Source organism: Somniosus microcephalus, chromosome 16 (genome assembly GCF_052327205.1).
Source record: "Somniosus microcephalus isolate GS21.2 chromosome 16, FLI_Smic_1.0, whole genome shotgun sequence".
NCBI lineage: Eukaryota > Metazoa > Chordata > Chondrichthyes > Squaliformes > Somniosidae > Somniosus > Somniosus microcephalus.
The window spans coordinates 83,008,348-83,032,782 of record NC_141002.1 but is presented as its reverse complement, the minus strand read 5'-3'; the positions used below and the strand labels follow the sequence as shown (position 1 = coordinate 83,032,782).

At 42.6% G+C, this 24,435-nt stretch overlaps 1 protein-coding gene across 2 annotated transcripts in view; it reads left to right on the top strand.

Moving 5' to 3' along the window:
• The window catches only part of frs2a (fibroblast growth factor receptor substrate 2a), a 121,509-nt gene that overhangs the window by 56,554 nt on the left and 40,520 nt on the right, over positions 1-24,435 (top strand). The window contains exons 2-3 of one of the 2 annotated variants that reach the window (XM_086009369.1): positions 11,453-11,564; positions 19,541-19,625. In XM_086009369.1, coding sequence (XP_085865495.1) covers positions 11,503-11,564; positions 19,541-19,625 — 147 coding nt within the window. In that variant the 5' untranslated portion in view covers positions 11,453-11,502. Of the gene's footprint in view, positions 1-11,452; positions 11,565-19,533; positions 19,626-24,435 lie in introns of those variants that run through there. The other variant, XM_086009367.1, reaches the window with a different exon arrangement.

Genomic DNA, 24,435 nt, shown 5'->3' with positions numbered 1-24,435 from the left:
TGAGAGTGCACAAATTTAAGATAATCACAAAAAAATAAAGGGGAGATTTTTTAAAAAGGGTGTTCTTTCCCATTGTTGAAGCAGTGTTGATAAATTATTTTAAAAGGGAACTGGTAGCTTGAAAAACTGGAATATTAAAGGGTTTGATTTTGAGCATGAGAGTAGGCATAGAGAGACAAACAGCAGAACAGACTTGATGGGCCTGTGCTCTAACATCGTATGATTTTTTGTGGTTTCCCACAAAAGGTGTTATAAATCTCCTGTGCTTTGCCATTCCAGACAGAGAGGTTTCACTGGTTCCCTGTTTCTTAAAGTGCTTCTCTGGGAGAATGACAAATTACAGTATGTGGAAGTAATTTGAATCATGTAGGTTATTTTTCGTACCACAGATGCAGGTAATTTGAATGGATTTTTGTCCACACATCAATTCCATTGTTAAAGAAATAAGAAAGAACTTGCAGTTATATTGACCAGAGTTAGAAGAGCAAAGGATGTATGCTTGGATGTAGAGCTGGAGGAGATTGGAGGCTGAGAGTGGAATGAAACCATGGAGGGATTTGAAGACGACAAGAATTGTGAAGGAAGCATTCTATGTTGGGGCAATCAGTGGAATGTTACTCTCAGTCCACACCATTCATTGATGTGTCAAAAAGTGGCATGGGCAGGAAAAAAGCTCACCTACTTATTGGTAAGACGTAATACTGCGGCATGGTGTACATAATTTAAATAGGATGCAGAGGCAAAAAGAAGGTAGCATCTCCAAACTCAGAATTCATTGTTTTCCAACTGATTACAGTTGAACAGAGCAGCTTTAAGAAACCTTGAACCAGTCTGGGTGCCTTAATACTTACCATGGGAAAACAGAATTTCTTGTAGGTGTATTAGAGCCTCTGGCAGTTTACCTGATTTCAGTATTGTACAGGAAACTTTGGTTTATCCGGAGGTTAACTGTCCGGAATGCTCAAGCCACCGGCAAAATTCAGGAGTCGGTTCAGTAAGTTTTTTTTCTTTTCGTTGCTTTTTTTTCACTAGTCAGGCTCTGCAAGGTCTCGCTAAAGCTGTTGCTTAGCTACAGAGACACTTGCAAGCTACGGCCGACTGTTTAGAAGCTGTTGCTAAGCAACGGGGTTTGTTGCCAGATACGGAGCTCAAAAGCTTCCGTATGTTTTAACATTAGCGCTGGTTTGTCCGGCAGTTTTGATGGGACGGCAACAGCTCGGTCCCGTCGGTGCCGGATATCACAAAGTTTCCTGTACTTTGTGTGGTACAAAAGCAAAGGGCAATTTGGTGACATGAAAGGGCAGCCAAAATATTTCAGTCTTGATCTACAATTTGCATTAATTAATATAATGCAAATGCCACAAAAATTTCACTTAATGATCGTGAGGTTTTGATTGGCAGAATTTGTTATTATTGAAAAATTATTATAGTTCCAGTTTGTGTCAGCCAGTGGCTCAGTTGGTAGCACCCTCGCCTCTGAGTCAGAAGGTAGCAGGTTCAAGTCCCACTCTAGAGACTTGAGCACAAAAATCTAGGCTGACACGCCAGTGTAGTACTGAGGGCTTGTCACCCGAGTCCCAGTGGGCGACAAGCTGATCCTCCTTGGAGACTTTAACGCCAGAGTTGGAAAGGGCACTGACCTCTGGGGAGGTGTGAGCGGCAGAGAGGGGGTAGGGAAAGCCAACTCCAACAGTACCCTCCTCCTGTCGCAATGCTTAGAACATGGCCTTGTCATAACCAACACCTTGTTCCATCAGAGAGACAAGTACAAGGCTTCATGGCAGCACCCTCGCTCCAAGCACTGGCACCTGCTGGACTACATCATCGTCCGAGCGAGGGACCGCAAGGACGTCCGCATCACCCGCGCCATGACAGGAGCTGACGACTGCTGGACAGACCACCGCCTGATCCGCTCTGTCATCTCCATCAATGTAGCCCCAAAACAGTGGCGGCAACAGAAACAATGCCGCAGGAAAATTAACGCTGGAGCACTCAAAGACCCTGCTAAGAAAGCCCTATTCAGCCTGCGCCTCACAAACAACCTGACAACTCCCAGTGATGCAGACACAGAATGCCCACAGTGCCTGGTCTGCACTCAAGGCCTCCATAATCAGCACCTGTGAAGAGACGCTCGGTCACTCGACCAGGAAACACCAAGACTGGTTCGACGAGAACGACCAGGAGATCCAGGAGCTAATAAGCCGCAAGCGCAAGGCATTCCAGACCTGGAAACAGCAACAGAACTCGAGAGCAAGAAAGCAGCTCTACAGACGCCTGCAGGCCGAGGTCCAACAAAAAATTTGCGACCTAAAGAACAGATGGTGGGTGGAGAAAGCGCAGGAGATCCAGCAGCTAGCCGACAACCATGATGTGCGTGGATTCTTTAGCGCAGTCAAGACCATCTACGGCCCAAGCACCCAAGGCCCTACCCCACTGCGGGCCAAGAACGGAGAGGTACTCATCCAGGACAGAGAGGCAGTCAGTGCCCGCTGGAAGGAGCACTTCGAAGATCTCCTTAACCGCGACTCTGTCTTCGACGCGAGTGTCCTCAAGTCCATCCCGCAGCATGCTACCCGCCACCATCTCAGCACAACCCCAGCCCGGCATGAGGTTCAAAAGGCCCTCTGACAACTGAAGAACAGCAAGGCCTCAGGAGCAGATGGAATCCTCGCCGAGGCACTAAAACATGGCGGAGAAGCACTACTGGCACGAATTCGTGAACTCATATTTCTCTTATCTGGAAGGAGGAGGGCATGCCAAGGGATCTCAGAGATGCCGTAATTGTGACCATCTTCAAGAAAGGTGAAAAGTCCGATTGCGGTAATTACAGAGGAGTTTCCCTGCTGTCTGCCACAGGGAAAGTCATTGCAAGAATCCTCCTCAATCGCCTTCTCCCAGTGGCCGAAGAGCTCTTCCCAGAGTCGCAATGTGGATTCCGCCCACTAAGAGGCACAATGGACATGATCTTCACTGCACGTCAATTACAAGAGAAATGCATGGAACAGCACCAACCGCTGTAAATGACCTTCTTTGATCTCACAAAGACTTTCAACACTGTTAACCGTGAGGGATTATGGAGTGTCCTCCTCAAATTCGGCTGCCCTCAAAAGTTTGTCACCATCCTCTGCCTGTTTCATGACGACATGCAAGCCGTGATCCTGACCAACAGTTCCACCATAGACCCAATTCACATATGAACCGGGGTCAAGCAAGGCTGTGTCATCGCACCAACGCTCTTCTCGATCTTCCTTGCTGCAATGCTCCATCTCACCCTCAGTAAGCTCCCCGCTGGAGTGGAGCTAATCTCCAGAACAAACAGGAAACTGTTCAACCTCCGTCGCCTCCAGTCCAGATCCAAGGTCATCCCATCCTCTGTCGTCGAATTACAGTATGCAGACGACTCTTGCGTCTGCGCTCACTCGGAGGTCGAACTCCAAACCATCGTCAACACCTTCACCGAAGCGTACGAGAGCATGGGCCTTACACTAAACATCCGTAAGACAAAGGTCCTCTACCAACCTGCCCCGCCACACAGTACTGTCCCCTGATTATCAAAATCCACGACAGGGCCTTGAACAACACGGACCACTTTCCATACCTTGGGAGCCTCCTGTCAACAAGGGCAGACGGCAACGACGAAGTCCAACAGCGCCTTCAGTGTGCCAGTGCAGCCTTTGGTTGCCTGAGGAAGAGAGTGTTTGAAGACCAGGACCTCAAACCCAGCACTAAGCTCATGGTTTACAGAGCAGCAGTGATACCCGCCCTGCTGTATGCCTCAGAGACATGGACCATGTACAACAGGCACCTCAAAACACTGGAAAGGTACCACTAATGCTGCCTCCGCAAGATCCTGCAAATCCATTGGCAGGATAGGCGCACCAACGTCAGTGTTCTTGCTCAGGCCAACATCCCCAGCATCGAAGCTTTGACCACGCTCGATCAGCTCCGACGGACGGATCGCATTGTCCACATGCCGATACGAGACTCCCAAAACAAGCGCTCTAGTCGGAGCTCCGGCACGGCAAGTAAGCCCCAGGTGAGCAGAGGAAACGCTTCAAGGATACCCTCAAAGCCTCCTTGAAAAAGTGTAACATCTCTACCGGCACCTGGGAATCTCTGGCCCAAGACTGCACAAAGTGGAGGAGAAGCATCCGGGAAGGCGCCGAACACCTCGAGTCTCTTCGCCGGGAGCAAGCGGAAGCCAAGCGCAAGGAGCGCACATCAACCCAAGCACCCCACCCACCCGCCCCTTCAACCACCGTCTGCCCCACCTGTGACAGAGACTGTAGGTCCTGCATTGGACTCATCCATCACCTGAGAACTCATTTTTAATGTGGAAGCAAGTCATCCTCGGTTCTGAGGGACTGCCTAAGAAAAAGTAGCACTGAGAGAGTGCTGCACTGTCGGAGGTGCCGTCTTTTGGATGAGACGTTAAACCGAGGCCCCGTCTACTCTCTCAGGTGGACGTAAAAGATCCCACGGCACTATTTTCGAAGAAGAGTAGGGGCGTTATCCACGGTGTTCTGGCCAATATTTATCCCTCAATTAGCATCACTAAAACAGATTATCTGATCATTATCACATTGCTGTTTGTGGGAGTTTGCTGTGTGCAAATTGGCTGCCGCGTTTCCTACAATACAACAGTGACTACACTTCAAAAAGTGCTTCATTGACTGTAACGCGCCTTGGGACGTTTGGGGTTGTGAAAGGCGCTATATAAATGCAAGTCTTTCTTTAGGTATGTAGGTCAGAACAGCAGCTCCAACTTTGTTCAGCACATTGTTATGTAGCAATAGAAAAATCCAGTGTCAACTGCTAACATTATTTGTGCATAGTATGAAGATAAGGAGTTTCCTTATACTCCAATCTCTTCTCGCCTCACCCCACCCTCCCCTCCCCCCCATCCCCAGTCTGAGCTGACGTGTATCCTATTTATTGCAGACGTTCGAGAGATTAGTCCAGTACAAACAAATAGTTGCTAACCCCAACCATTCTGACTGATCCAGTGCCCAAAAATGTTAAATGAGCTGTGCTTAGAACATTTGCCAGAGGGAAGGTGTGGTTTAATATACATTTACTCATCAAAAAGAGTTGCTGCAAGTGTGTTGGGGGGAAGGGGAAGGAATTATCATAACCTGAAAAAGTTCCAGGTACTACTACATTTAACGATAACTCGGTAAGATGAGTAAATCTCAGAATTTGCCTGGATAATGTTGTTGCCTGTGGAGCCATCTTGTTCACTAATCTGCCAGCTATGCTGCCACAGGTTAATAATGATTTATTTTTAATACTTCGTTATTGCTGTGCCTGAGAAGATTTGTCAATTAGACTAAAATTAATTGTGTACAATACCTCTACCTACTCTAGCTGAAATAAAAGTTTGCAGTGTTGCCAACAGCCTGCATTAGTGTAGCTGTTACAATTTCTATTTTTTTACGTGAATTTGCTTGTTCTTTTCCATGACGAACCTTGAAGACTCAGACTTGAATCGACATATTTGTGATCTATATGTAACTGTGTCTTCCCCAATTTAAAAAAAAAAGTTCTTAATTGCAATTAAGTCTTACTACAATTACATAGGGCCTTGGTGAGACCACACCTAGGGGGAGAAATTCGGTATCGCCCCGTTTGAGGCGCAATTAACGTCCGTCCGCAAAGTTTAGTGCCTGGCGCTAATTATCGCCTCCGACTGCAAACTTGGCTTCTATCACCCCCGGAGGTAATTGGAGTGCTAAATCAGGCGCTACACACCTCTCTTAAGGCGCTAACGCCAAGGAGCGAGGTGCTCCCTCAGAGCGCTGGCGAAGCTCATGTGATGTCAGTCAGCAATGGAACGCAGACACACTGGCGCTGGCCAGTTCTTAAAGGGGAGGGTCGATCTTGCTCTCCATCCACACCCTGCTCATTGCAGCCTTGAATCTCGGCCTGGAGAGACCTGTACATCAAATCTGCTGGAAAGAACAATGGAGAGGCCCAGGGAAAGAGCTCAGAGTGCAGCCCCATAGTCTCTTCTAAATCGATGCAAGGAAGATCAAATCAAAATGAACCTGCAAAGTGCTGCTCAGTACCCACAACTCCTCAACACAGCGTTGAATCTCTCCAGAAGAGTCTCATTCAGAATGCGTGGTGCAAAAATATCACCGACAAAAAAAGGCAGGAAGCAGTCGCCTTTAAATAGCGCTCCCCCAGTCCCTTCCCGACTGCAAGACGCTCCCCTCAACCTGTCGTTGCTAGCGGCAGACAGTAAGGTGGGGGCGCCACTCAATATCCGGTCCAGGGCGTTTTCCCGCTCGACTGACGTCACGATCTGCGGGCACAGGAGATCGTGTCGGTAGTGTTTAGTGCCGCCGCAAAATGTCTGGTCAATTTCGCGAGCGGCGCAAACATCGCCACGCCCGGGCGCTAGTTGCTTTGCGCCCCATTAGCGTCCTCTTAAGGCGCTAACGGGAGGCGCAAACCAACCGAATTTTTCCCCCCTGGAATACTGTGTACAGTCTGGTCTCCTTACCTAAGGAAGGATATACTTGCCTTAGAGGGAGTGCAACGAAGGTTCTCAGGACAATCCCCCTCATCCGAGGAATCAGTCCAAAGAGGAGAGATTGAGTAGACTAGGCCTATATTCCCTAAAGTTTAGAAGAATGAGAGGTGATCTCATTGAAACATATAAAATTCTTATGGGGCTTGACAGGGTAGATGCTGGGAGGATATTTCCCTTGGCTGGGGGGTCTAGAACTAGGGGTCATAGTCTCAGAATAAGGGGTCGGTCATTTAGGATTGAGATGAGGAGAAATTTCTTCACTCAAAGGGTTGTGAATCTTTGGAATTCTCTACCCCAGAGAGCTGTGGAGGCTCAGTCGTTGAGTATAGAGAGAAACTATTCCTATTGGCAGAAGGGTCGAGAACCAGAGGACACCGATTTAAGGTGATTGGCAAAAGAACCAAAGGCGACATGAAGGAAAACTTTTTTATGCAGTGAGTGGTTAAGATCTGGAATGCAGTGCCTGAGAGGGTAGTGGAGGAAGATTCAATCCTGGCTTTCAAAAGAAAATTGGATAAGTACCTGACAGAAAAAAATTTGCAGGGCTCTGGGTAAAAGGGCGGGGGAGTGGGACTGGTAAAATAGATAAGGGAGAACAAGTGGATGTGGTGTATTTGGACTTTCAGAAGGCTTTCGATAAGGTCCCGCATAAGAGATTATGTTGAATCCGTGTGTTAATGGAGACACGGAATGCAGGAGTTGATTTAACAAGTGTTTGCTGAACAAAGTCTGGAGGTGAACTAACTATACAAGACGCTATACAGGCTTATATACCCGAGTGGTCACTACCGGTACTACAGTACACAGGGGCCTCAAAAAAACATAGTTCCTCTTAAAGGTACATACACTACAGATTAGCGTGTAAAGATAAGGCACATGGGATTGGGGGCAAGGTACTGACTTGGATAGAGAACTGGTTGGCAGACAGGAAGCAAAGAGTTGGAATAAACGGGTCTTTTTCCGAGTGGCGGGCAGTGACTAGTGGGGTACCGCAGGGATCGGTCCTAGGACCCCAGCTATTCACAATATATATATATAAATGATCTAGACGAGGGAACTACTGTAGATGTAATATCTCCAAGTTTGCAGATGACACAAAGCTGGGTGGGCGTGTGTGCTGTGAGGAGGATGCCGAGAAACTCCAGTATGATTTGGACAGGTTGGGTGATTGGGCAGATGCATGGCAGATGCAATATAACGTGGATAAATGCGAGGTTATCCACTTTGGTGGTAAAAACAGGAAGGCAGATTATTATCTGAACGGCAATAGATTGGGAGAAGGGGAAATGCAACGAGACCTGGGTGTCCTTGTGCACCAGTCGCTGAAGGTAAGCATGCAGGTGCAGCAGGCGGTTAAGAAGGCAAATGGTATATTGGCCTTCGTAGCGAGAGGGTTCGAGTACAGGAACAAGGATGTCTTGCTGCAGTTGTACAGGACCTTGGTGAGACCACATCTTGAGTATTGTGTGCAGTTTTGGTCACCTTATCTGAGGAAGGATGTTCTTGCCATGGAGGGAGTGCAGCGAAGATTCACCAGGCTGATACCTGGGATGGCAGGAACGACGTATGAGAAGAGATTGGGTTGATTGGGCTTGTACTCGCTGGAGTTTAGAAGAATGAGAGGGGATCTCATTGAAACTTATAAAATTCTAACAGGACTAGACAGACTTGATGCAGGAAGGATGTTCCCGATGGCCGGTGAGTCCAGAACCAGGGGTCACAGTCTAAGGATAAGGGGTAAGCCATTTAGGACAGAGATGAGGGGGAATTTCTTCACCCAGAGAGTGGTGAACCTGTGGAATTCTCTACCACAGAAGGCAATTGAGGCCAATTCATTAAATATATTCAAGAAGGAGTTAGATATATTTCTTAAGGCTAAAGGGATCAAGGGATATGGGGAGAAGGCAGGGACAGGGTACTGAATTTGGATGATCAGCCATGATATCATTGAATCGCGGAGCAGGCTCGAGGGGCCGAATGGCCTACTCCTGCTCCTATCTTCTATGTTTCTATGACTAGCTGAAGTGCTCTTGCAGGGAGCAGGCACGGGCTCGATGGGCCAAATGGCCTCCTTCTGTGCTGTAACCATTCTATGATTCTATATTCAGGGTAGCAATCGATAGATTTTTGGATATTAAGGGAATCAAGGGATATGGCGATAATGCGGGACAGTGGAGTTGAGGTAGATCAGCCATGATCTTATTAAATGGTGGAGCAGGCTCTAAGGGCCAAATGGCCTACTTCCTCTTCTGTTTCTTATGTTATATAAACTAAAAGGGACCATTAAGTCCATTCCCAACATCCAGAAGTCTTTCTAATAATCAGTAGCAGAGCAGTAGTTGATGGTTATTTAAAGATACTATATCAAGCAAAAACTTTTGAAGAAAATGACAAGTCATTCCTAGTAACTTTCGAAGGTCCTTAAGGTCAGTTGTCCTCCCCTTCCTGAAGATCCTCACTCATTATAGGGCCTTGTCCCATAGGGGCCTCCCACTCTCTGCTAGAATGCCCAAATGATTATTCTCCATATGTGAGCCTAGACGGTGAGTGTCAGTAGGATATTTGACCACATGTGGCATCAGGTGCTCACATGGAGTCACTAGATAGTGATCAGGAGCAGGAACCTTGGCTGATTTTTCTTTCTTCCTCCCTCGGACCTATGAGCTGGGCCCTATTGTGTAAATTAGTATAATGGGTCTAGGAGCTTTTCCACTGTTGGTGACTTTTGACTAGTATTTACTACTTTCCTTTATATGTATATGTCTTATAAAACAATTTTTAGTAAATGCTTTTGGAGTTGTTGAATGTTAACCTGAGCTAGCTATATTGCATAATTGGCTGATGCCTAATTATTGACATAGCAGAAGTTAAGCTTAGTTTTGATTGAAGAAGTCTACCAAAGGAATTAAAGCAACAATTGAACTAAAAAAAGGCCATAAAATTTAAATCGTGAGCTTTTGAAAAAAATTTGAAAAATTTCAGCCCCCTCCCAAAAATTAATTCAGCTTAAATAAAAACAGAAAATTCTGGAAATACTCAGCAGGTCAGGTAGCATCTGTGAAGAGAGAAACCGAGTTAACGTTTCAGTTTGATGATCTTTCGCCAGACGTTAACTCTGTTTCTCTCTCCACAGATGCTGCCTGACCTGCTGAGTATTTCCAGCATTTTCTGTTTCTATTTCAGATTTCCAGCATCCTTAGTTTTGTGCTTTTGAATTCATTCAGCTTCTTGAACTTGACATATTCCAAGACACATTTATTCTTCTGTGCTGTTTAGACTTCGCTCACTTGCAGTCTGTATTCTCCAGTTCAGTCCATGGGTGCAGGCCTTTATATGAGCTCTGTGCCTGTGAACTAATAGGACGCGACTGCTGCCAACGACATAAAGCAGTTGTGCCTGTGCAGTTCTAGAGGTTTTTTGTTCGTTCTCGCCGCACTTCCTGCTGATTAGTGAGAGAGAAAGGTGAGTGGTGGAAATTTCAGGCATTGTGAGGTCTGTAATGTGACTTGAAGGTGATATTAGGCTGTTGTCTGCTTGTGAGAGTTTTATTGTACTCTCGCCAAGTGTGCTTATCGCTATCAGCTCCTCTGTCTTTTGTGGTGGACGTTACTTTTTCATATTTGGGACCTGACATTTATGCGCCAAATGTTTCTGCGCAGCTTCCGGTTCGTTGGCAGCAGTCACTCCAAAGTTTCTATTAAGACTTTGATTTTTAATGCTAAAATGGTACATAGTTAAAGGCAGTTCATCGAGTTCTTGTGCAGTCACCTCATTATAGTATGCTATTTGGCTAATTTTGCAGTAGCACATTATGGCATGTTTCACTAATAGATTGATTATATGGCAACACATCGGCTGGTTGGAACACAGTACTTTTACTGTTGAATTAAAACTGATGTAAAAAAATTGCAGCTTGAATCCAGTTCAGACGGATTGGAATGAAAATGTCTTCTCTCCACAGCTGTTAGGGGGTCCAAGATAAAGAGGAGCTTAAAATAATTCCTAGTGAACACAAAGTGCACAACACAGCTGCCTAAAAGTTGGCAATCTCTCTTCAGAAATGCTACTGTAAAACAGCTTGCTGTGGTAAATAGGAAAAGGCCCTGTTACTGACTCTTGCGTTTAGGATTGAGGCACATTGGGTTGGTTCAGGATATTTGCAATTTTGGATATTTTTCTCTCTTTTTCTTCAGTTTTCTCCCCTCCCCTTCTTTCCCCAACAGTGTTAGGACACAATTTCATAGGATCCAGGGGCCCTCCATTACTTTACTCGCGTGTTTGTTATTCATGTATAAGCCTTGACAGTAATTGTCAGTGTGCTTTACGACTGTGGGGGGGGGGGGTCCTCAGCTGGTCACATGCTCATTTCTATTAGGGATCGCTGAAGAGCAATCTGAGGTGGGGGTTGTAGCTAACTTGCCCCTCCTAGCAAAGGGGTGTTGAGGCCGGTTATAGCACCCTTACCCTCACACTGGCTGAGATCAGTTAACATAGAACAGACTAAGGATCAAACCTGGTACCTTACAAGTCTTTGTGGCTCCGTTATGCATTGAATAAGCCCACTAAGCCAGCAGGAGAATCACTGTCTGAGCTAAATTTAACCTATACTTGATGTTGTAGTGGAATGCAAAAAATGTAATTATGTGGCATTACCATTCGTCATTTGAACACAAGACTTCTATATTTTGGTTCCAAAACTCTTAAGTCCCAGTTCTTCCAACTACATTTACAAGGATTAAAACTGTGTTTACTTTGTATTGATGAACATTATCTTAATTTTATTTGAAAAAGGGGGTGAATCTCAGTTAGAAAAATGTACACACAGTTTGTGATTTCATCTGCAAGTTGCCCTATGAAGCATTGCACAATGTCTGATTTGGTGTTTACAATAATTTGCTTTTCTCTGTTTATCAGGGTAAAAATATAAAATGACTGTTCTACGATCACATGAGAAATTCTGAAATATGATTGGATTCATGACACTGAGAGAGAGACTGGGAACATTAACTCTAATGGCCAAGTCTGGGTAAGTGAATTGTTAGCAGTTTTGTTCAAGATGTGGATTTGAAGGCATCAACTTTAAAATGTGCATATTTCTTTATGGAATGTACTTTTTGAACCAGGAAAGTTGCAGATAAGAGTTTTAAAATTTGAACAGGAAAGGCATGTTTGTCTGTCTGTTTGTCTATCAGCCAGCTTTAAGGGACAAAAGCCCTTGTGCTGCCTTTTAACTATGACATTCCAAATGATGAATTGTGCACATTGCCTATTGCAAATTAAACCAGATTTCAGAAGAGCCAAATATTAAAATACCAGTGGTGTTTAATACCAGTTAAATGTTCTGATAGAATGCAGGTTACCTTTGAGTGATGTTTTCTTTTTACCTGGGTTATTTTCCATTCATTTGTATGACATTAAATTCCTGTTCAAGCAAGCTGATTGTTTTATAAACAAGTTTTGGGCTTTAGCTACAGCACATTAATCTGAAGGAAATCTTTCAACCTTTTGGCCTGTTCTGTACAGTGTCTAACTCGTTGTCTTAATAATGCTCTGGTTTTGTTTTTCAAAGTGCCATATTGTGTTATACAGGTTTCTCTTAAAACTAATATTTAAATGTATTTAAAAAAACTGGGATTAATATTGAAAATGTTATAATTCAGAACAAAACCATTTGTTCTACTCCATAGATGATTTATTTGTTGGAGTACTTGCCCCCGATTTTTTTTTTTTCTTTTCCTTTACAATTTTCAGCACTTCTCCCATAATGGTACTGCATCATGCTGGGGTACAGTTCCTGCTGTCAGTCGTATGATCCCTTATCCAAGTGGCTTTTCTTCATCTGTGAATCACAACAATGAGTGCCAGCAGGCTATTTGATTACAGGGGCATCACAGTTGAGCCTGATCCTGTCCTGTCCACAAAAGGGACACATTACAGAAGGAGCCACTAGAATCATAGACACTTACGGCACAGAAGGAGGCCATTCGGCCCATTGTGTCTGTGCTGGCCGAAAAAGAGCTATCCAGCCTAATCCCACTTTCCAGCTCTTGGTCCGTAGCCTTGTAGGTTACAACACTTCAAGTGCATATCCAAGTACTTTTTAAATGTGATGAGGGTTTCTGCCTCTACCACCCTTTCAGGCAGTGAGTTCCAGACCCCCACCACACTCTGGGTGAAAAAGGTTCTCTTCAACTCTCCTCTAGTCCTTCTACCAATTACTTTAAATCTATGCTCCCCGGTTAGTGACCTCTGCTAAGGGAAATAGGTCCATCCTATCCACTCCATCTCAGCCCCACATAATTTTATACACCTCAATTAAGTCTCCCCTCAGCCGCCTCTGTTCCAAAGAAAACAACCCCAGCCTATCCAATCTTTCCTCATAGCTAAAATTTTCCAGTCCTGGCAACATCCTCGTAAATCTCATCTTTCCTGTAATGTGGTAACCAGAACTGTACGCAGTACTCTAGCTGCGGCCTAACTAGTGTTTTATACAGTTCAAGCATAACCTCCCTGCTCTTGTATTCTATGCCTCGGCTAATAAAGCAAAGTATCCTGTATGCCTTCTTAACCACCTTATCTACCTGTCCTGCTACCTTCAAGAATCTGTGGACATGCACTCCAAGGTCCCTCTGTTCCTCTACACTTCTCAGTAGCCTACGATTTATCGTGTATTTCCTTGCCTTGTTAGCCTTCCCCAATTAGCTCACACTCCACCAGATTGAATTCCATTTGCCTTTTTTCTGCCCACCTGACGAGTCCATTGATATCTTCCTGCAGTCTACAGCTTTCTTCCTCACTATCAACCACATGGCCAATTTTAGTATCATCTGCAAACTTTTTAATCATGCCCCCTACTGGACTCTTAAGTAAATTAAATTACACAACAGATAAGGGACCCCTGGCAAAGTTTGCCATAAGAACAGCTCGCCTATAAATTTTCAAAAGGCCTTCGATAAGGTACCCCATAATAGACTAATGAATAAGGTCAGAGAATGCAGAGTCAGGGGACAAATAGCAGAATGGATTGCTAGCTGGCTGCAAGACAGAAAGCAGAGAGTGGGAGTAAAGGGTAGCTATTCACAGTGGCACAGGTGGTGTTCCACAAGGATCAGCGCTGGGACCACTGCTGTTCACAATTTACATTAACGATTTACACTTTGGAATCAAAAACACTATTTCTAAATTTGCGGATGATATCAAATTATGGGGGATAGTCAATACTGAAGAGGACTGCAACAAATTACAGGAGGACATTAATAAACTTGCAGAAAGGGCATTTAATTGGCAAATGAAGTTCAGCACAGACAAATGTGAGATATTACATTTTCATAGGAAGAATAGGGAGGTCACTTGGAGGGAGCGAGTCTAGGTGGGGTAGAGGAACAAAGGGATCTCGGAGTACAAATACACAAATCACTAAAGGTTGCACCACAGGTTAACAAGGCCATTAAAAAAAGCAAACCAAGCACTAGGGTTTATTTCTAGAGGGATTGAATTGAAAAGTAGGGAAGTTATGCTAAACCTGTATCAAACCTTGGTTAGACCACACTTGGAGTACTGCGTACAATTCTGGTCGCCATATTATAAAAATGATATAGAGACACTGGAGAGGGTGCAGAGAAGATTTACAAGGATGATACCAGAAATGCGAGGGTATAACTATCAGGAAAGGATAAACAGGCTGGGTCTCTCTTTTGAGAAAAGAAGGCTGAGGGGTGACCTAATAGAGGTCCTTAAAATTATGAAAGGTTTTGATAGAGTGGATAGAGAGAGAACGTTTCCACTTGTGGGGAAGAGCATAACTAGAGGCCATCAATATAAGATGGCCACCAAGAAATCCAATAAGGAATTCAGAAGAAACTTCTTTACCCAAAGAGTGATGAGAATGTGGAACTTGCTACCACAGGGAGTGGTTGAAGTGAATAGTGTAGATGCATTTAAGGGGAGGCTGGACAAACATATGAGGGAGAAGGGAATAGAGGGTCATGCTGATAGATTTAGATGAGGAAAGACGGGAGGAGCCTCGAGTGGAGCATAAACACCGGCATGGACTGGTTAGGCCGAATGGCCTGTTTCTGTGCCGTATATCCTATGTAAACTCATTTAGGATTTGGATAATTGGATTAATTTCACCCATCTCTTGGAAACCTTGCTTCCCACAAGTTTGGGACAAACCATGAAGGTGACCTGAGCTGGTTCACCAGGATGCTTGCTCATTTGGAAAGAAATGTACAAGGCCACAAGGAACTAATTCAGGGCATTATTTGTCACTCCTTCGCTAAACCTTGGTCTCCACCGCAGTACAGGCCAAGTTAATCCAGTAAGGGCCTCAGAACCTGATATCCCGAAACCAAAAATTCACAATAGCTAAATACTTTTGAGTGTGCTTCAGATGAGGGGACCACTTTGCAGGCTGACTGCACCGCCACACAGACTATTTTTTACACTCTAGTCTTCTCCCATCAGTGTGGAAACCATGTTAAATTTTATGCGTCAATCATAAACCTGAGGCATTTCCCAATCGCACCTTTACACAGTTCCAAATTCCTTGCAAACCCTGGATATTCATGGCAAAAATATGGAACGCTTTTTCATGAGGAACTGCCTTTTTGGTCACTGCATGAAAGGTGCTTGTAAGATCTGAGGTTTCAGTTTGCTGTCCAAAGTGCTTATGACCTTTCTTTACTGCAAAGTACAGTGGCTGAGTGCACAAAACTTAGATCCATAATATAGCAGCATTAGCTGCCATTCACATTCCCATGGAAAGGAGCTCAGTAAGGGAACATTTGCTAATGTTTAGACTTAGGAAGGAAGATTATTTTACACCAAATCTTTTCAGGAGCCTATATTCTTATTGGGATCTACACCGAGATGACTGTTTGGAATAGAAAGGCAGGTCAGTTTGTTTATTGGAAGCTTGCAGGGTACCAACTGCACATTCATTCTCCCCACTGAATAAATAAAAGGACTTTAATACGAAGCTCTCCATACTATCTAGACTAGGATCTTTTCTTGGTCATGGGTTCCAATGTCTATTGGCAAATTGGCAGTTATTTCTGCGCATTGGTAATAAATATTAAGTGGCATTTCACAAACATTCTGGTGCCTTGGTGCTGCAGCTTTGACTATGCTGACAGACTAGCTATTATTCATATTGAGCAGGTAGTGAACAATACTGTCCTTATCCCTGGTTATAATCATTTTCATCAAGTCCACTGCACTGCATTCCAAACATGAATTGGCAAGATTTGAAATCGAGTACTTTTAAGGTCTTTTGGATAGAAGTGCCCCTCAAGGAGATGAATGTTCTTTTGGCAACAGTTCACTATCCATTGTGATTCCATTTTTGCCTGCCCTGTCAAAAGAACATTGACTGGATTTGGCCTACCTCTTGAACTGACCAGTGACTTCAGTTGCTATGATGACTGGTTGAGAAGGAAGGATAACCAGAATGCCCATGCTGCACACTCTTTTTGCTAATGACTTCACACCAGCCAACTCATTTTGCGACTTTGAGCTGATGTCAGCTGTTACTTAGTATTGGCATCCAGACAGCTGTTTGTTTATCTTGTTCTTTGACAGGCAGGCAAAAATGAACTGTTGAAAACTTTAGTGCTTAGTTGCCCAGCTGGATTAGTTTTAAGCAAGAAGGTGCAGCCTAGTACTGGTATCCCATATAAGATTCATAGTTATAGAAATAATATTTAAATTTATGTAACGCCTCATTGAAATGCCTCAAAGTGTTTTACACAATCAGTTATTTTTTGAAGTGCAATGATTGTTGTTATGTAGGCAAACACAGCAACTTAGCAGTATTCCTAAAACAACCATGAGATGATTGAAATCTGCTTTCAGTTGGTATTGGTTGAAGGAGGAATTTTGGCTTGGACACTAGGAGAACCCATATGACTTCATCTGAGTTGAGATTAAACAGATCATATCTAGTGTTATAGAGCACCACACCCCATTGAATCAACATTCTGGAATTGGTTCATAGCACTGGCTTAAGAGACATACTGCAGCACTAGCCAAAAAGCAGACATGGTTTGGAAGGACAGACAAGCCTTTCTCCCTAGTGGCCTTAATATGAAGACCATGAAATCAGCTTACCAGAGTCTGATATCAATTCCAAACTGCATGATAACTGTCTGATTCCAAGAACTAGTGAAAGATAGTCAAACCTTTTTCTAATACAGGGCCAAACATTAGTATTTTTCCTCCCGAGAAGGATGGAATTGTACCATACCTCTGTGGATAAGGAACGGTTATGGACATAAGATTTGCTGAAAAGGCTTGTTTAATCCGGACTCATACCAAAAGTGCCATTCAAGCAACCCGATTGGCTCAAACAATGTCAGCTACTGGCTCCAGTAGTTGACGTGATCAAGTTCTCAAGATTGTTAGGGTCAAATTCCAATGGTTTGAGGAATGGCAACTGCTACTTTTTGGGAAAGAACACATTCAGCAGGAATCCAAAGAAGAATGTTTGAGCATACTCAAAATTGACGTGAGGGAAAAATGAGCCAGTATAATTTTAAAAAGAAATGTCATCAGTGAGGATGGAGCGGCGTATTACTGCTCAAGTGCACTGTGCTATGAAGTGGTAGCTAACATTATTATGACATTGAAAGAACAGTATGTGTTACTGAAGTCAGCACATCAGTTTATCTTGCCCTTTATGAATTGGAACTGGTAGTGCAATCTAAAGCTTTTGTTGTAAGTGATTAATGTACTAAACTACAGATCGAAAGGATGTGTGCTCTATACGTCACTATAGCTGTACATCAAATGGGGGCAAAAGTTTATACATGACACAGATTTAATGCTATAGAAATTAGTGGTGAGAAAATGAATGATTGGATGGAGTGTTTTTGCACCTGATTTCCTCTTTAATAGAGTATCCATTACATCCTTTGTAGATTATATGGAGCTCCAACTAAGGAGAGAATGGGAAGATTGATATTGGGCAAAAACGGAACCCAGGATAGTGAGATTGCTGGCCACGGAATTCCAAAGCCAGCCAAGCATAAAATGGGAAGGATTTTATTAACTCCCTGGGGCTTTTAAGGAAAAAAATCCAGGTTTTGATCTTATCCTGTTGTGGAGTTCTTTTTCCAAAGAGTATGATGTATTCCCAGATGCCATATGCTCGGTTCAGGGCCACTGATTTACGGCGACTAAATCAAAATCTGATTTTATTAAATGAGATTCTGTGATTTATTTTTTTCAGTATTTGGAGATCAAATTTCACAATTCCATCTGTTTTCAAGTAGGGCCATTGGATTATGGTAACTAAATGTCAAATTCTGTTTTTATTATATGGGATCCTGGGATTTTTAGCAGTGTTTTGGGATCAAATTCCATGATTCTGTCCATTTTTTTCTTGATAAATGTAAATCAGTAACTTTGATTAGAATTTTCTTATGAAAAATATTTACCATGATAGATTCTTTTTTCTTCCAAGTTGTATGTTTGTGACCTCCACCAATGTCCTAGTCATACTGGACAAATTGTGAAAAGGTTTATCCAGTACTAGAAAAACGAAGTCTACTTCTAACAAGTAACTCTCAAACAAGTCATTTTAAACTGTGACAATCCCACTTTAAACAATTAATCTTTGTACAAAACTGCTTGAGTTTTGCAGTTTCATGGTAAAAATGTAAAAAGAATATATATTAGAAATACATTTTTAACACACAGGAGTTGAAACCGTGCCACCTCAACATTAAGAAGACAGTTGCGGTCTACTTATATTCTGCATAAGAGAGATCACTTTTTCTTCCAACCAATCTGAATTGTGCAAAGCCACTTAGTCATTTTCGGTTGCTTATTCAGATTTAGGGGTACGTAAAAAAATGAAATTTACTTACTGAGCTCTGCCTTCATTTTGAATCAGTTTCTGTGATCGGAAACTCTGCCGCAGGCAAACGGTTTTAAACCATTATTTATATAGTTGCACATAAAATTTTAGCTTGAAGAAAATGCCGTATCCTGACTCTCCGAAAAACTGCAAGTAGAGAAAGAGATAGTGAGATCCTTCTGGGCTATCGAAACGGCCAAGATTGGCATCCAGCAGCAGCAAGGATGCTGATTCCAGCTCTCTTCCTCAGTGGACAGCTGGATCAGCCTCTGAGTGGCCCTTCCTGGTTGGGAGACCTGATTACAGCAGGTTCCACAAATTTTTTTTTGCAATGTTAGCAATGGAAAATACTTCAGCTCAGGGAGTTGGCTATCTTTTCTAAGATTTTGTCGCTGAGGCAGGTGTCCTGGCATATTGTTTTCGTTTAACTCTCTATCCGATATGATGAGCCCCTGGTTTTAATTTTTAGTGGGTGATCAGACATGTCCGAGGACTAAAACCTACACAACAAAATGGAGAAATATATATTATGGGTTCTTAATAAAATTAATCTCTGTTGCTTAGCTTCTTTAAAATAACGTCCTATAATTGCTTATGTTGCAGTTATTAATCACCACGAGTTAAAGGATACTTCAAGGAAGACTCAAAACAAAAATACTATTTGGGAGCCTTTCCCTAGTTATCAATGGTTATTTGGTAAATTGTTTAAACTTAACGTACATTGTGATATTTTGGTTTCTAATTCAGAAACAACTGCCCCACATATGATCATGGCAGTCTTTAAATTATTCTTTTATTTAATTTTGGAATGCCGTAGCTCTCGTGCATGAGGTGGGAATACTGGGCTCTTGAGTCTATGTTCCCCTGATTTCAGCATTAAGCGAGCTGCTAACTGACAATAATATTGTGACCATTCTCCTCTCCCAGTATGTCCTCTTGCATTGTACGTGAAATGAATTTAAAGCCTGAATACAAGCAGAGTTAAACTTCAAAAAGAAAGCTAGGGTAGGGCTGACGGTATTTTTTCTTTTTCTTTTGTGACTCTTTTCCTATAAAATAAAAGCCATGTGAACTGAAAACCCTTTTCCCTGAAATCCTAATGATTTGTCATCATTAAATGGTATTTTTATCTTAGAGATCAGGCGGTCTTCTGAAGAAGTCATGGGTAGCTGTTGTAGCTGTCCAGATAAAGACACTGTCCCAGATGACCATCAAACAAAATTTAAGGTAACGAGTTTTTAAGTTTACTGACCTTTATGAGTGTGTCTCTCTCAATCTCTCTGGAGTGAGCTCATATGTACAGTATTTGGAATGTCTGATCTTTTCAGCCCTGTAAATTTGTCTTAAGATTTATGAACCATTGTTATGGCTGAAGTTGTGAAGTTGAGCATCACAATACTATGTACACCACTGGTAAATGGATACATGTTGCATTATTCAGATATACTCCATGATGGTGCTCACTGTAAATTAGACATGATGCTGCTTTATAGGGACAAAATATCTATTATATATTAAAAATGCTGAGTGGCTACAGCATTTCATTGGTACTGTGCCAAAGATGGTGCTGTGTGGGTCCCATTTTTGACCCATTAAGTACAGTACAGCTCAACTAACATTATGTGACCATCAATCAAAGAATGACAAACTGTACTTTTCAATTTGCATGCTATTACAAACCCTCACCGCTGGGAAATGCTGCACCAATACCCTCTTTCAGGTTTTTCCTGCCATGGTGCATTTCCATATGAATGAAACAAACAGTGATGTTCTAAGTATTCAAAGTAATTGAATTACTCAGTATGTGTAAAGAAATCCCCCGAATCTGTATCGGCCTTGTATCCGTAACTGCATCTTGCCTCCTGCTGTCCTATTCTCGGCTGCCTGCCAGTAAAGTCTGGATCATCTGTTGAATTATAGCTTTACTCCTCGGACCCGTCCCTCGAAACTTTGCTGAAGTAATTTACTTGCTCACTGGTTGCCTCTCTTCCCTCCCCCCCCCCCCCCCCCCCCCCCCCTTTCCCTCCGCCCCGTTGAGGTTGTATTCTGGATTTGGTGACGAGTAGGGAAGCCACCTTCCCTTCAGCTCTGATAGGACTTTCCATCTTATTTTATCAATTACCTGGAACACTAGATTGTCACACCACCAATTTGCTGTGGAATTTTGCCACAGCTCATGTAGAGCTCCATCTTCTGTCTGAAGAACTCAATTTGCCCCGAGTGTTCTATTTTTTTCACTTTTTAAATATTAAAGTTTAAACTTTGTTAACTTGGTGACTTTCATTTTTTTTTTACATTTTATATTTTTTGGGCTTCACTCCTCTTCTTTCTGGCCAGCCCTCACTCCCTGCCCAATCCTGGTGCTTCTTATCCCTGGGCCCATTGTAAAGACAGTTCTTGCCGCATCCTGCTCACTTTGTTTCCTACCACATGGCTGCCTGACTCAAGCAGCAGGTATATATTTGCCCCAGCCCTCTGTTTCTCCAGGCCTGCAGCTCTGCTCTCATCTCCAATGCCTCAAACCTCTGCTGAACATACAGGGGCCTCAAGCCACATTCTGGCTTCTGATGCCTCCGGCCCCCTGGTGGTGATATGTCATCACATCAAAACATGGAAATGATCAATTAATTATAGTAAATACAGGAAACTTTCTGGTACCCGGCACGGATGGGACCGACGTGGTGCCGGTTCAGCAACAATTCCGGATAACCGAACGCTATAGTGAAAGATACGGACCTTAGAGCTCCGTATGAAGCAACAAACCCTGTCAGCTTCAGAAGAACGTCCACAAGTTGCAAGCGTCTCTGTAGCTTAGCAACAGCTGCAGCCAAACCCTTGCCTTCCTCAATTTGTTGCTGTGCAAGTAATAAAAGTTAGCTGAAACCAACTCCTGAATTTTGCCGGTTAACCGACATTTCCGGTTATTTAGGGGCCGGTTAATCGAAAGTTTCCTGTACATTAATGTATTATGATTCTCAGTCCTTGCATTTCCGTAGAGAATGGCTGATCATAGAATGATACAGCACAGAAGGAGGCCATTCGGCCCATTGTGCCTGTGCCGGCTCTTTGGTAGAGCTATCCAATTAGTCCCACTCCCCTGCTCTTTCCCCATAGCCCTGTAAACTTTTTCCTTTCAAGTATTTATCCAATTCTCTTTTGAATGTTACTAGTGAATCTGCTTCCTTTCAGGCAGCGCATTAGGAGTAGTTCATTAAGCAGACCCTGAAATGAGAAATTTTGAAATTAACAAAATTCCAAGGAAGAATTTTTATATTTTCAGTATTTAAAAATAAAATTCCAAAATGAGTAAAAGTGAAATAAGTTGGTACATGGAACATTTAACACTAGAGTGCTTTGAGTGTAGTACCTTTGAACCTTCCTTCTTTATATTTTGTTTTGCTAAAGTAACATTACCTCAAGTAGTAAAAGCAAATGTAAATGCTGTTGAATAGCCAATTAGCTGAAGTTCAGATTGCTATTGAAAACAATGCCCCCTGGAAGCACTCAACACTGAGGTTTACTGCATTTTTTTAGATGAAGCTCAAATCCAGATTTTCTGTCTAACTTTCAGAAGTTTATAGTGCTGTATTGGAAAGTGGTCAGTTCTCCAACTTCCATGAATCTTTCAGACAGCATGTACTTGTATGTGGCATACCTGCTTCCCATCACACTTTAGCATATCTTCTGACACTGTGAGCAACACCATGGATGATCAGCTCATACCATATAAAATGTAGGTGTTTCCCTTTAAGACTACAAGATCTAATTGCTGTTAAGTAAACACTGGTTTCATACAGTGGTCAATTAAGAGGCTACTGCAGTTAAGTAAACACTGGGTGAGTTCATACAGATGAGACATCCAGGCACTGATCAATGTTACTGGGGATTTCCTTTGTTTCATTTTTTAAATGTGCTACAGAAAGTAAAACAAGATGTCTAGCATGTATTTTCTGTCTATCACAGTTCAAAGGTTGTCTTATATGAGGGTTGTGGATTTTGTGTTTGTGGTGGACGTGGAATTTTGATGGGTCACCTTCTAGGCAAGTCCAACTCTCATTATATGCGAGTATATGTATCTAGTTTGAAAGCTCTACCAGAAAATAGAGCAAGACAAATAGAACTGCACATTAAGTGCTCTACTGTGTGATTTTTCATGAACCTGTGACTGACCACTGCAGATTTGAGAAAAAATGTTATTAAAGCTTCTCTTGGGAGTATGGTTATTAGAATTTTAATTTGTTACCAGTACCCGGGTTTTAATTTGTTACTAGTACCAGGGTTGTACAATGTATATAAAACAAAATGAAAAGTATTGGAAAATACATTTTCGCTCCTCTCTAGTATTTGTAAAATGTCATAAAACTACTAATTGTGTAATCGCACTGTTATTTGTGCTTGTTGAATTTGATTTAATAGTATTAGCACCAGCACCAATTTGCTTATCTGATAGTTTGACACCAGATTAATTTTACGACTACAACCAGGACTTGAATACTAGTCTTATGTCCAAGAGGCTGCTCGTCTGTTGCACTCCTGGACAGGATACAAGAAAAAGTTTATTGTCTGATGGGTGATCCTTCTCTCACCTCTAGTTAGAGGGCTTGACAGGGTAGATGCTGAGTGGCTGTTTCTCCTGGCTGGAGAGTCTAGAACTAGAGGTCAAGAGTCTCAGGATAAGGGGTCGGCTATTTAGGACTGAGATGAGGAGAAATTTCTTCACTCAGAGGGTGGTGAATCTTTGGAATTCTCTACCCCAGTGGGCTGTGGAGGCTCAGTCATTGAGTATATTCAAGACTGAGATCGATAGATTTTTGGACACTAAGGGAATCATGGGATATCGGGATAGGGCAGGAAAGTAGAGATGAGGTAGAAGACCAGGCATGATCTTCTTGCATGACGGAGCAGGCTCGAGTGGCTGTATGGCCTACTCCTGCTCTGATTTCTTATGTTCTTATGTTATTAACCTTTCTCCATCACAATCTTTCTTGCTTCCCCGCTACCCCCCACCCCCACTGTTTTGTTGATATGACTATGACCAGTGCTTCTCTGCATTTTCCAGTTCTGCTTCTCCCTAAGCTTCAATTATGTTGTCCCAGGTTCTCTTCCTCCTTTCTCAAATCAAGACTTATTGAACAAGTCTCATTCTTTCCTATCACCTCTAAACTGTGCTTCCCTTAGTCCTTCCTTCTACAGTCTTCTGTCTTTTAAGACCTGAGCTTAATATGACCTAATTATTATTTTCTGATTTACCATATCTTTCATTCTTCAAGCTTGATAGTGCTCTGCACTGTTTGTTCACCTTGGTTTCTCAAGAAAAAAAGAAATATATAATAAAAAATAGAAAATGCTAGAAATACTCTGCAGGTCAGGCAGCATCTGTGGAGAGAGAAAAACCGAGTTAACATTTCAGGTTGATGACCTTTCGTCAGAAAGGAATATTGGCTTGCATGTTTCAACATCTGTTTGCCCTGTGGCTCCGTTCATGATCTCATTTACTGTTTAAAATCTGCTTGATCTCAGTAGTGGAACTGCTGAATTTATTTTTAGCATGCTCTTAACAGTAAGCAGACTTGTATGACCTGAAATACTGTAGCAGGAAAGCTCTTGCAAAGGCTGGAGCAAAATGAAAATTTTAAAAAAGACTTAAAAGAAAAAAAACAAAATTGGAGACTTCAGTATTGGTTACAAAAAGTTGTGGGCTTAAAGTGAGTCTGTGAAAATATACAGATAATGTTACTTGGGAAAATAGCAAATGCTTTGAGGAAGCAATGTAGTAATGTAATAAAATATTTCGGTGTTTCTGAAAGGAATTTAGGAGATTATGAAACTTTTGACTGGAAAATTTTGAAATGAAATCAGGAATGATCATCTTTGAAAGTATCAGAAACCATATACAGTATTTACTTTACATGTTGATCAGTGCTTGGATTTTGTTAAAGAACTATTAATTACGATGGTCACTGCAGTTAAAAACAAGCTGTTTGACAGAAATATTAAAACATTGCAAACTGATGATATATCCATATCAACTCTACTC